Source organism: Pan paniscus, chromosome 8 (genome assembly GCF_029289425.2).
Source record: "Pan paniscus chromosome 8, NHGRI_mPanPan1-v2.0_pri, whole genome shotgun sequence".
Taxonomy (NCBI): Eukaryota; Metazoa; Chordata; class Mammalia; order Primates; family Hominidae; genus Pan; species Pan paniscus.
Window position 1 is genome coordinate 74425198 of NC_073257.2, and position 13914 is coordinate 74439111.

At 35.8% G+C, this 13914-nt stretch overlaps 1 protein-coding gene across 1 annotated transcript in view; it reads right to left on the minus strand.

Annotated features, from left to right (window-relative positions):
• RTKN2 (rhotekin 2) overlaps positions 1–13914 on the minus strand; it is a 76963-nt gene that overhangs the window by 24591 nt on the left and 38458 nt on the right. The window contains exons 6-7 of the mRNA XM_008955799.4: positions 13685–13882; positions 867–961 (exon numbers count right to left, since the gene is read on the minus strand). Of these exons, the coding sequence (XP_008954047.2) occupies positions 867–961; positions 13685–13882 (293 nt within the window). The remainder of the gene's footprint in view (positions 1–866; positions 962–13684; positions 13883–13914) is intronic.

Consider the following 13914-nt stretch of genomic DNA (forward strand, 5'->3'; position numbering starts at 1 on the left):
CAAAGAACTGGGATTACAGATGAGCCACCACACCTAGCCTCATAATTATTTTTTAAACTACATATTTACATTTCATGAACTTTTCCCTATTTTTAACATAATTTCTCATTGTGAAACAAAAAAATATTGGTATAACATTATCAATCTTATCAGTACAGAGCCACAATCCTTACAACAGTAAGTATAATTAGGACTTTACCACATATTTTTATTTATTTTGCTTGGAGAAAATGAACAAAAGTAAATAATCCAAATCATACTTCCAAACTGCCTTACCAGCACTGCTCCATATTTTTTCATCACGAGTAAAATAACCTGGGAGAGTAGCAAGTGCTCATGCTAAGTTTTACAAATCTTCCTAATGACCTAAACCCCTTCTTCAGTTTCCTGTATCTTTATTTTGGATAAACTATAACTACCACTGCCATCCAAAGAGAAAAAGGTAAACTCTAAATACCACCGCCATCCAAAGAGAAAAAAGTTAAGATAATTTAACCCTTTCTCTTTCTTACATTCTCTGCTTCCTACTAACAGAAAGGCTGGCTTCCTTGATTTCAAATTTAAAAATAAGTCAGGTCTTTAATTTCCAGCTAGAAGAGTGGTGAAGTCATAAACTCCAAGTCAAAAACAAGGATTGAGCATACCTGAGACCCTTCTTTTCCCACTACGCCTTGCAAGCAAATCTCAGTGTAGAGAAAGGAAAATAAACTTTTCTCCTTTGGGGAAGAGGGACAGATATATTTTAAAGAACCAATAGAATCACTCATGTCTCCATTATTTAAGCCGATATCCACTTGAGGGGAACATACTATAATTAGAAATATAGACAGAATATATGTAATAAGTAAAATATATACTGTACTTACCATTTCCATTAATAGACAGATTATGGGTCTTGAAACTATCCTCAGCACTTTCCAAGGTTAGGGTAGTGTGAGCTAGCAAATTATACTTTACACCACTAATAGTAAGAAAGAAGACATGTTTTAAGTATTTTTGTATTTCTACTACTACACAAAATATTTGTATGTTCAACAACAAATAATAAACAACCTGATTTAAAGATAAGCAAAGGACGTGAATAGACATTTCTCCAAAGAGAGGACAAGATCCAGCATTACATTCTGATACATTTCTCCAAAGAGAGAAATGTCTATTTCTCTTTTGTTGACAAATGGTCAACAAAACATAAAAAGATGCTCAGTATCATCAGTCATCGGGGAAATGTAAATCAAAACCACAATGAGATATCAGTTCATACTCATTAAGATTAGTAAAACAAACAAAAAAACAGTAACACATGTTAGCTGGTATGTGGAGAAACTAAAACCTTTGTACATTGCTGGTCGGAATGGAAAATGATACCACCTCTGTGGAAAACATTTTGGTGGTTCCTCAAAAAATAAGAAATAAAATTACTGATCCAGCAATTCTACTCTGATATATACCCAAAAGAACTGACAGCAGAGACTCAGATATTTGTACACCTAAGTTCACAGCAGCATTATTGACAATAGCCTAAAGGTAGAAGAAACCCAAGTGTCTATCCAGGGATGAAGGAATCAACAAAATGTGGGGTAGGGGTGTGTGTGTGTGTGTATACACATACATATGCATAATGGAATATTACTCAGCCTTAAAAAAGAAGAAAATTCTGACATACTATGACATGGATGAATCTTGAAGACATTATGCTAAGTGAAATAAGCCAGTCACAAAAGGACAAACACTATATATGATTTCACTTATAAGAGGTACCTAGAGTAGTGAAATTCATAGAGATGGAATCTAGAATGGTGGCTGCCAGGAGGATAGAAGGAGGAATTAGTGTTCAATAGGTACAGAATTTCAGCTTGAGAAGATGAAAAACTTCTGGAGATGGAGGGTGGTGATGCTTGTACAATATGAATGTACTTAATGCCTCTGAATGTATATTCAAGAATGCTTTACTAAAAAAAGAAAAAAATTTAGATATAATAGATGACATTTTTCAACGATGCAAGTTATTAACTTAGCAAGTTTATCTCTATACTTTGTCAATAAAAATCTGCACATTATTTGTTTTAATTCACACAAATGTTTCTCTGAAGGGTCCCCGTTCATTTAATAAATATTTACTGAACACTTAAAATGTGCCAAGTCCAATGCTAGGTGATGGGCATTCAATGGTAAACAAGATCCAGCATTACATTCTGATGCAGGCAGAATGAAAAAAAAAGTAGGTAGAGGAATAAACCAAATACCAGCATTTGCAAGTTGGAATGCAACTTTTTCTATGAAAGAAACAAAGGAGATGAGAAAACTGAGGACCTGTGGTAGGTAGGTGAACTGGGGAAGGACTTTCTGAGGAGTTAACAGTTATCCAGTCATAAAAGAATCTAGCCAAGCAAAGAATGCAGGAAAACATTCCAAGCAGAGTGAGTATCTGCAAAGGGAGGGCTGAAGGAAAACCAGTGTGGCTAGTGCACAGCAAGCAAGCAGCAAGCATGGTGCAATGCAAGGCTGGAAATACAGGGAGTGATGAGCTCACCTGGAGGCGCTGTGAGCCCTGGAAGAGGAGTGGATTTAATTCTAAGTGTAATAGGAAAGTTGATAAAAAGTGGAATGATAGGGTCTGATTTATATTAATTTCCCAGGGACAAAGGCTGTCTTTTTGACCAAACTCTAGCCATGATCCTCTGAGTCCTTTACTCAACTAGGCCTCAACCTTGGCCTCTAAGGACCTGAACAAACACTAGCATTGTTTCTAGCAGCTCTAACCTGCATCCCTAAGATGTCTTCTTAAAGTGCCTGCTTGAGAAAACTCGAGGCTGACAAAAGAATTTATTGTTTTTTCCAACCAAGAGCTGAAAACAGGGCCTTTGTCTTTCAGTCTCTGTGAGAGGGTAGGAGACTAATTTTGATAAATACCAGCTAAAGCACCCAGGTGGGTTCCACATGGACCAATCCCCCCTTCCCACTATCTGGAACTTTTCACTTAGCTAACTCTGAGCCTCACTCAACCTCTCCCAGTTTCCTCATTTTCCTTTAAAATGACCAGTTGTCTCTACACAAATCAAAGTTGAGTGCAATTCATGTGTGACTCTTCTTATTGTAATAGCACATTACTGATTCAAATCTGTCCTTACCACTTTAGCATCCAACTTTTTTTATTTTTCACAGAATGAATCTCCTTCTTCTGGTTATCTACATCAGAGATTTGAGGGTTTTATCTATAGTGTGAGAACATGGAGGACTTCATTACACTCATTCCATTTTTTTCATTATAGTTCCCTTTGTGGTACTTACGTTAAAATAGCACTCTTACCAAAATACCTAGAATTTCTCGTGATGAATTTCATATCCTGGCACTTCGTGGTGATAAAAAGTGAATTTATGTTCAGTAACAACTGTATTTTCTTTTCTTTTTTTTTTTTTTGAGACGGAGTCTCACTCTGTCACCCAGGCTGGAGTGCAGTGGCACAATCTCGACTCACTGCAAGCTCCGCCTTCCGGGTTCATGCCATTCTCCTCCCTCAGCCTCCCGAGTAGCTGGGACTACAGGCGCCTGCCACCATGCCCAGCTTATTTTTCGTATTTTTAGTAGAGACGGGGTTTCACCGTGTTAGCCAGGAATGGTCTCGATCTCCTGACCTCATGATCCGCCTGCCTTGGCCTCCCAAAGTGCTGGGATTACAGGTGTGAGCCACTGCGCCCGGCAACAACTGTATTTTCTATGCTAGCAATCCTAATTTTTTTCATGATTTTATTTTTTTTCCAAATCAGTAAAATCTCAAAACATCAACGAGTATATTAAAAGAGAGAGACAAAGAGAGATATAGAAGACAGTGATGTCTGATGGGAATTTATATTAATTATGCTAGGTGTTATGTTTCATAAACCTCCTTTGTTTCTTACTAAATCCTTAATAAAGTCTCTATTACAAAAATATATATGCATACACTTAGTAAGTATGCAATGTATGCATGCACTTCAATAAATAATAGCATACTTCATAGAATACTACTCCCTTGGAGAATGCCTCTTGGCTTTTACTATATAGTCATTACAGACCAAAGATAACTCTCTATACCCAGTGTTTCTGGTCAATGTTTATATAGGAAAATTTATGTTTCTGTCTCCAAATTTCAACATAACATTTTAAACAAAACAATGCATGAGTACATTTTCGAGTTACATTCTGAATTGGTATAATGTCAGACTCACACTTAGGCTTTTCAAAAGTTCACTATATATCAACAAATCTTACCTGCTGCTAGAACTAAGAGAGGGACAAGTGGCCATTCTCTGCTATTATTCATTTATTCTGAACAAGTTTCTACAGTGCCTTTCACAATAAGCTCTTATTTTTCCCTATTGTTCACATAATGAATCCCCAAAAAGTTGAAGTATTAAAGAAAACTGTGGAGAAAGAATCAAAGTAGGCTGGGCATGGTGGCTCACGCCTATAATGCCAGAACTTTGGGAGGGTGAGGCAGGAGAATTGCTTGAACCCGGGAGGCGGAGGCTGCAGTGAGCCAAGATCGTGCCACTGCACTCCAGCCTGAGTGACAGAACGAGACTGTCTCAAAAAAATAACTAGATGGGGGTTTTAAATTGATAACACATTATAACGTTTCCCACTTAAAATAATGGGAAGTAGACTCACTGTGAGCACTTTAGGGCAGAATATGTTATTTTCAAGAAAAGATTATCGATAATAAGTGGGGTGCCTTCATTTGCCAGGCACTGTTCCAGGTGTTAAAACGACAACAATCAACGAAATAGGGGAGGAGAATGTATAAATATGTAAACATACATTTATATATTTATCTATTTTTCCTCTCTTATACAGGAAGAAAAATAGATAGAAAAATATATAATTGTATCAAGCCCATGAAGCTAAGTAAAGCATGGTGAAGGGATTAAGGTCAGGGGAGAGTGCTATTTCAGATGGCCAAAGGAGAAGAAGGCCTATCTGCAAAAGTAACACTTGAGTGAAGACCTGAAAGGAAGAAAGGAGCCACAAGAAAAACAGAAGGAAGAGTATTTCAGGCAGAGGACAATACATATAAAGGCCCAGGTGAGTACATGCTAGGTGTGTTTGACAAACAAGGAGGTCACTGTGACTGGAGTATAGTGAGGGAGGCAGAGTGATTTGAGATGTCCAAAAGGTAAGTAGGGGGCAGACAGACAGACAATACCACAGTCCTGGTGGGGCATGGTAAGGAACACTGGATTTGGAGTGAGATGTGCAGCAAATGGTAGGTTCCGAGCAGTCATGTGCTATGATCTGACTTGTATCAAAATTAAATGATCCCTCTGGCTGCTGTGTGGAGAACAGACTACAGAGGCCAGGAGTGAAAAATGAAGACACCAACTAAAAGGCTACTGCAACTGACCAGGCAAGAGCTGTTGCAGGCCTGGAATAGAATGGTGGTGGTGGGGTGGTGAGAAATGGTTGAGATTCCTGATATATTCTCTAAGTTTCAGTGCAAAGACAGGATGTGAAAGCAGGGAAAGAATTAAAGACATCTCCAAGGCTTCTGGTCCAAGCAACTAGAAAAATGGAATTGTTATGAACTGAAATGAGGCTGACTGAGAGAGAAACAGATAAAGGAGGTAAGAATTCAGTTTGGGGCAAATAAGTTTAAGACTGTTTTTGATATCTAGGTGCATCATTTGAGATTGTTTTCAGTATCTAGATGCATCCAGGCAACTGGATATATGAGTCTGGAGTTAGAAGAGAAATAGGTATTGGAGATATAAATTTGGGAGTTATCAGTATATACATGAAATTTAATGAAAGTTAGTTAGGTGAAGTCCAAGGACCAAATACTGGGACACAAGCACTCCATTAAATGAAGAGCAATGAACAAAGGAGACAAGCAATGAATAAATGGTTACTGAGGTGGAAGAAAAATCAAGAAAGTGGTATTCTAGACGCCACATAAAAATAGTATTTCAAGGAGAGTGATCAATTGTGTTAATACCAAAAGGTCCAGGAAGAGGAACTCCAATAACTGACAATCAAATGTGGCAACATTAGATCACTGTTGACCTTGACGAGACTAGTTTCTGTAGGATGGGATGGAGGTAACATGAGGTAAGCCAACTGAAATGGTTCAATAGAGAATGGCAGAAGAGGAAGTAGAGATAGGAATATAAAAAATTATTTTCCATGAAGGATAGTTATGAAATAAAAAATTATTTTCCATGAAGGATAGTTATGAAATTGAAGGTATTTCAGCATGTTTATAAGTATACAGAAATGATGCCGTACTAAAGTTGGTGATGTAGGATAGGTGGGGAGGAAACATGCAGGAGCCTACTGTGAGTAACTGAGAAGTGGGCTCTAGCGCACAAGCAGACAGGCCTTAGATGAGGTGAAGGCAGTTCACAAGAAAGGAAACAGCAAACACTGAGGCAGATGTGGGTAGGCTGGCAGATTTGGTGGATGGAGGATATTTTTCTCTTCCAATTACTTCAGTAATACCAATGACATATGAAACAAAGTTATCAGCTATGAATGAGGGGCAGAGAGAGGATATTGGCAGTTAGAGAGGAGAACATGTGAAATACTTACCTTGAAGAGAGGTAAAGTAGAAGACTATAGAAACAGTAGAATTGCTCGGTCATACTGGGAACCCACTTAAGGTTAGGGATTATGTATCTCAAGTGAGACCAGGAAGTATAACTGTTTTTCTCTTGCTTCTTCATCTATTCCTCATGAGTACGAGTGCAAAGGAGCTAAAAGTAGGAGTTAACCAAGGTTGGAGTTTTTCCAAGGCAAGTATGACAAAAGAAGAGAGATGCTAGGAAAGGATAAAACAGTACATTATGTATTCTAAGCTAAGTTGGAGTCAGAGTACTGAAGGGAAGAACCTGGAAATGTGGGATATGGTGGAGAGAGTGGGATACCTACTACAAAGATTACAGAGGACATGCAATTACTAGTAATGACAAGATCTAGAATACAATCACGGGGTAGATGGTTGAATTGAAAGAGGACAAGATTACTGGTGCAAGGTCATGAAACTGAGAGGTCAAGGTATTAGATGGGCTAACACTTGTATTATTCTTAACACACGTATGTTAAGTCTATCAAGAAAAATATCTGAAATGGTAGGATACAGAAATAAAGACAATGAAGACACTTTTGGGTTTTATTTTTAGGACTGACACTGTAATTTATTCTCATTGACCACTAAAAACATTTGAGTAGTCTTCACTTTAGGAAGAGTCATTTCAATATACTGTAGAATGTTAAACACTATTAGTGTGCACAGGAAGAAACTATGTTATTCATTGCATCTGTACTGGGTGCACTGGAGAGATGGCATGTTTAGAAGGCAATTTGTGTGGCAGAATTGACTAAAATTATGTGATAACCAAACTATATGTTTAAATTTTTTTCTTGGGCCTTAAGAAATGATTGTGACTAAGACATCTTTTAACTACTTTAAGGTTAATATGTAAGATATTTACCTCTATTTCCAATGAATGACACATAACAATATGAAAAAAATTATTGATAGCCTCCTCGAAAAACAGTTGAACTATGATATAGCCAACTAACAGATAATGTGGCCATCAAAATAATTATGTAAAGACTCTGTAACAAATTCTGAAGAAAGTTGAATGTGCAGTATAATTATTATCTAAATATCCCCCAAAGCTAGACATTTAAAAACCTGAAAGTAAAATATCAGCTTGAAATGATAAAAATTATTTGGTTTAGAAACTACGAGTAACTTTTTCCTTCTAGGTTCTATTTCCAAGTTTCTATTATTTTTCTTTTTTTCTTTTTCTTTTTGTATTTTGAGACGGAGTCTCTCTCTTGTTGCCCAGGTTGGTGTGCAATGGCTCAGTCTCAGCTCACTGCAACCTCTGCCTCCTGCGTTCAAGCGATTCTCCTGCCTCAGCCTCCCAAGTAGCTGGGATTACAGGCGCTCACCACCACGCCTGGTTAATTTTTTGTATTTTTTTTAGTAGAGACAGAGTTTCACCATGTTGGCCAGGCTGGTCTCAAACTCCTGACTTCAGGTGATCCACCCACCTCGGCCTCCCAAAGTGCTGAGATTACAGGCATGAGCAAATGCACTGGGCCTATTATTTTTCTAACAAAATGATTAATGTGGTTAAGTGGTAACAGGATGAAAACCACCCCTAGGAATCAACTGCATGCAAAGCATTGTCATACTTCATCTCTATGTGCAGTTTAAGGCACTTTGACAAGCAACATCTTTTTTAAGGTTCAAAAAAACTGCTAGAGGTAGGCAGGGCAGATATTTTGTTCCACATTTTCAGATGAAGAAACTGATGTTCAGAGAATGTAACTGACTTGCCTGTAGCTTGCAAGAGGTATACTGGAAAGAGAGCCCCAGTGTATCATATTGGCTTTATAACTCACTGAGCCCCAGTGTATTATATTGGCTTTATAACTCATTAATACATAGTTTAAGATACTTTTTCCTTTAAAACAAATAATGACTACATTTTACTAAACTGGAAGAATTTTGAGTGCAGGGACCTATTAACCTTTGAATTTACCAAATGACATAATTGCTGAATAATCATTTCTACAATGATTTAATTAATTATATATAATAGTTGAGTAACTTCTTAGTTATGTTTACAAACTGTATTATCTGTCACATCACCAAATCTTTAACAGTCTCGTTCCTCAAAACATAAATAATCCGTGTATTCTGAACAAGTGTTTGGATACACGTTTTATAACTTTAATCATATTTAAAATGTAGTATTATAAAATGTAGTATTAGTGGCTTATTTTTAAGAAACAATACATCTTTTGTCAAGTAAATAATCATGCTGAATTTTACCAGTTTTCACAAGATGATTGCTTAAAATGATGTATATTTAAAGAATAATGTACTAAATAGTTATCAAGGAACATAAAATAGTTAATTCAGCTATTAGATGCACTGGGAAAATCTGGCTAAAGGAATTTTAGTAAGCTAAATTCCACAATAAAATGAATAGATGAATCTTATCAGGGAGCTTACTAAAAATTACCAAAAATGTTCACTGTCTTCTTTCAGATCAAACAATACTTTATGATATTTCAAGTTGCTTCATTTTTAAAACATGACTAACTACAATGCCAGTGCTTCCAAAACCAACAGTGACCTCACTTTTAAAACATTCTTGTCAGGATAACATTTTCTTTCTAAAACATCACACTCATTCCTTTTAGCCAACCCTAATTTTGAGTTCCCAAAAGTTTAATCAGCTACATTTTTTTTTCTATCAAATAGGCCAATTGTTACAACATTTTTTTGGAGGAAGGGGAATGTTATTAAAAAAAATGGCTTAAATGGTAGTCTAAAAAATGCACTCTTGTCAGGAAGAACGGCTATATTTGGTCACATATCATATTACTAGGGAAAATTTTTATCATTTTATATGTGTCCATTTTGGTTAAAGACTAAAAGCTGTATTAGAAATCTTCGCATTGACCTAGATCACTTAAATATACAAAATTGATCCCCTTATGCATCCTGATTTTTAAACTCCTACCATGGTGCTGAAGTGGTCAGTTAAGGAAGCATCAGGTAAGAGTAGTCCTGGGCTATGAGTTAACCTAGCAGACTCTGGGTTCACACTACAGTGTCAACAGAATGCTGGTATTAGAAGGACATGATTTGTGAAATGTTGTAAAAGGTTTTATTGTATCTTTTGACCCACTTTAATGGTATCAAATAAACAAATGGCACGCAAGATTCAAGGGGGAAATGTTTATAAAGAAAATTCGTGTTTGAACTCAGAATAAACCAAATAGAATGAAAAATCCTGAACAGGAAAACAGACACTCCAAGATCTATATGGCTGTCTATTAAAAATAACGTAATGCACAATAATTTATTCTCAAAAATTCCTCTAGGCTTCAAAAAGAAATATAGATTAAATATAATTTCTTTCTTTCTTGTTTTTTTTTTTTTTTTTTTTTGAGACAGGGTCTCACTCTGTCATCCAGGCTGGAGTGCAGTGGCATGATCACAGCTCACTGTAGCCTCAACCTCCCAGGCTCAGGTGATCCTCCTACTTCAGCCTCCTGGGTAGTTGGGACTACAGCTGGGGCTGGGTTTTTGTATTTTTAGTAGAGAAGGGGTTTCACCATGGTGCCCAGGCTGGTCACGAACTCCTGGGCTCAAGCAATTTGCCTGCCTCGGCCTCCCAAAATGTTGGGATTACAGGTATGAGCCACTGCCCCCAGCCTTAAATATAGTTTCTAACATCATTTAAATGACCTCCTATAAAATTATAAACGTAGTTTAAATGAAAAAATGTGGCTACATTTTATAATCCTATGTCAAGTTTCTAAACTGTGAAGTTTTAGCATGAGTTTAAAAAAAAAAGGCCTAGAAAAAGCACTGGTCTGGGAACAGTAAAAATAGTAACCATAATGGTAACAGAGCTTACTACAAAATGCTTCCTTTATAAACCAAATCCATGAATTATCTTATTAAATCTCGTAATTATCCTACGGAGTTGAGATATTATTATGTATTATTATTACAGAAGGAAAAACAAAAACTCAGAGTAAATTAATCTCTCTTGGGTCACAGAAGTAATAAATTACAGAAATTAAAAATTGAGTATTCATGGACAAACAATGAAGTTTTAAACTGTTTAAGAAGCACATTCATTGTTTTTACATGCTGTAAAGGTGCATGAAACTCCAAAAATGTTTCTGAAAAGCTTTCTAAAAAGAAGTGATTGTGTATGAACATCTTTGCCTTTCATATGAGAAAGTGAGAGAAAAATGTAACTTTTCTACCATATAGTGTAGTTGGATAAAAGACACTACTGGTCCTGTCACTTTTAAAATAGGAGCTTTGCTACTTAAAAAATGTAAAAATTATTGAACTGGGTAATTATCTCTAAGATCTCTTTCTGCACTAAAACCTGCTTAAACCTGGAAATAGAATTGTTTATCTAATCATTAAAAAGAATTAATTCCACCACCTTATGACTGAATTAAAGTACCTTCCAGCAAATCCTTGATATAATATTAATGCAGAAAAGTTTTAAAGATGGTCTTAGATCTAAGAGAAGAAAATTAAAGGTCTCTTGCCTCCTTTTAAATGACATTTATATTGGAAAGACATCTTCTATGACTGTTTTTCAGAATGTAGACTGGGACTGATTCATGGGTCATGAAATCAATTTAATGATTTACAAACAGCATTAAAAAAAACTGAAAGCAAAAGAATAAGAAAATGCCTGATAATTATATCGTAAATAGTAAGGGTTAAGAATTACTTCATAAAATCTATCTGCTTACATAACTGTGCACTCAGTCACGATGTAAAATGTATTTTTTTAGCGTGAGCATCAATCCAAAGAGATTGAAAGACACTATGCTAGAGTGCCAAAGTATATTTTGCATGTAATATATATCACATGAAAAGAGTAATTTCATTAAATTCTGATGACTGGCATTTCTAGGATCTATACCTAAAATATTTTGCTTTTTATAATTACAGTAAAATTACTGACATGCTGAAGAGCCAACTCGACGAAACATGCAAAGAAATTCTAGGAATGCAGCTTGATCAACAGTGTTCCAAAGAAACATCAACATAAAACTATTTGTGAAGAAACAAATACAATGTTTAAAGAAGGTATCTGAAGGAAACCACGCTCCTTGGAGAAATGGTGTTTCCAAGTCTTGGCAGAAAAATACAAGGTGAAAGGGGAACATCTTACTGTGTCAGAAAGCAAAAAAGCTATCAAAGATTAGGTTGTGTCAAAGGATGTAGAAGTCAGCTTAACGGTTTCCCACTGATCAAAGATGAACAACTTGGGCATCAAAGAGAATGGCAGATTGAAACACAAACATTATAAAAATTCAAGGCTGGGTGTGGTGGCCTCATACCTGTAATCCCAGCACTTTGGGAAGCTGAGGCAAGCGGATTGCTTGAGCCCATGAGGTTGAGATCAGCCTGAGCAATGTGGTGAAACCCTATCTCTACAAGAAAAATACAAAAATTAGCCACCAGGCATGGTAGCATGTGCCAGTAGTCCTAGCTACTCAGGAGGCTGAGGCTGCAGGGAGCTGAGAGCTCCACTGCACTCCAGACTGGGCAACAGATCCAGACTTGTCTTAAAAAAAAAGAAAAGAAAAAGAAAAAGAAAAGAAAAGAAAATTCAAGAGTTCAAATAAAACAACACTGATCACCTCCATGATTGCTAGGGTTTCAACTTAATATTCTAAAATCTAGTAAACGGAAGAATCAGGCATTTTTTTCTTCTGTTTCCTCCACCAATGTTATTGTAGTTGTATCCAGAGAGTTTACAAGGACACGTTCTTTGCAAGAATTCCAGTTTGGAAGAAAAGAATGCAGGACAGATATACAAAGTCACCAAATTATAATCCATAATGAAATAATAAATGATTATCTTTGGCTGTTAAAAACCATAAATAAAAGACTGATAGAGAACTTTATATTGGATGGGTTTGGCTGGCAACACCTAACATTTTAACATCATCAATTTTAATATTACTGAAAGTGGGACAAAGCCCCCTACTAGAAGCTAGTAGGAAGTACATCTAATAATATGAATATTATTCCCCTAAAAGAGAACTGAATCTAATCAGTCCTCTAGATCTAACTGCGAGGTTATAGGAAATACAAGGGCCAGAAAAAAATGTAAAAAAAGACCACAAAGATGCAATCAACTAAATTCAAAATATGGAAAATTCTACAAGACCTAGTCTCTTCAATAAATAATGACAAGAAAAAAAGAGGACAGGAAATTGTAGTAGGCTAAAAGAAACTTAAAAGACTCACTTTAATGTAATATTGTAGACCTTGTTTGGATTCCGATTTGAACAAATCAAAACAGTATTTTTTCCAGAATTGGGCAATATGAATATAGACTGGATATTAATGACTTATTTTTTATTTAGTTAAGTAGATAATGATAATGTGGTTTTGTTAAAAAGAGATAAAATATTTTCTATAAGAATAAAGCATGACATACATACAGCAATTTAATTAGTAGATTAATATGTAAAGAAATACTTTGACATATACATAGTTCCTTTCCAACAACATTTCATTTTTTTGGTAGATACAAGCTGAGCATCTCTGCTCTGAAAATCTGAAATGCTCCAAAATCTGAAACTTTTTGAATGCCTATATGACACCACAAGTGGAAAATTCTACACCTGACTTCATGTGATGTTTGAAGTCAAAACTCAGTCAAAACTTTGTTTTATGCACAAAATTATTAAAAATATCATGGAAAATTACCTTCAGGCTATATGTATAAGGTGTGTGTGTGTGTGTGTGTATGTATACATGTATATATATAAAATTAATGTAATGTTTAGTCCTGGGTGCCATCCCTAAGGTATCTAATTATGTATATACAAATATTCCAAAATCTGAAAAAGTCCAAATCTAAAACACTTCTGGTCTGAAGGCTTTCAGATAAGGGATATTCAACTTGTATTAGAATTCCAAATCACTAAAAACACTCTCACCCAACTTCCTACCTTTAAAGGAGGGTATTAAGGATACCTCAGTTGAGTAAATGTCAAACAACTAAGTTTTGTTTTTGTTTCCTGATGTTTTTCCATTTATAAAGTAAACATACACTTCACATATAATACTTTAAAATATCACAAATGTATAATTATGTCACCATAAATACAGTATTAAAAACTTACAAAACAGCAGAGCTGAGGAGCAAGCACATTTCATCATCCTCTTCTTGAAGCACTGAGCTTATTTTCTTTCCTGTAGCTTTACTTATAGATGTCTTGAATTTCTTAGCTAGCTTTTTTGGTGTGTTGGTTATAGAAGATTCTTCTGTACAGCAACTATATACTTCCACCTTTATCTGAAAGTCTGGCCCTGCTTCATTACTAAAAACAAGGGCATTCATAATGTTGGAAAT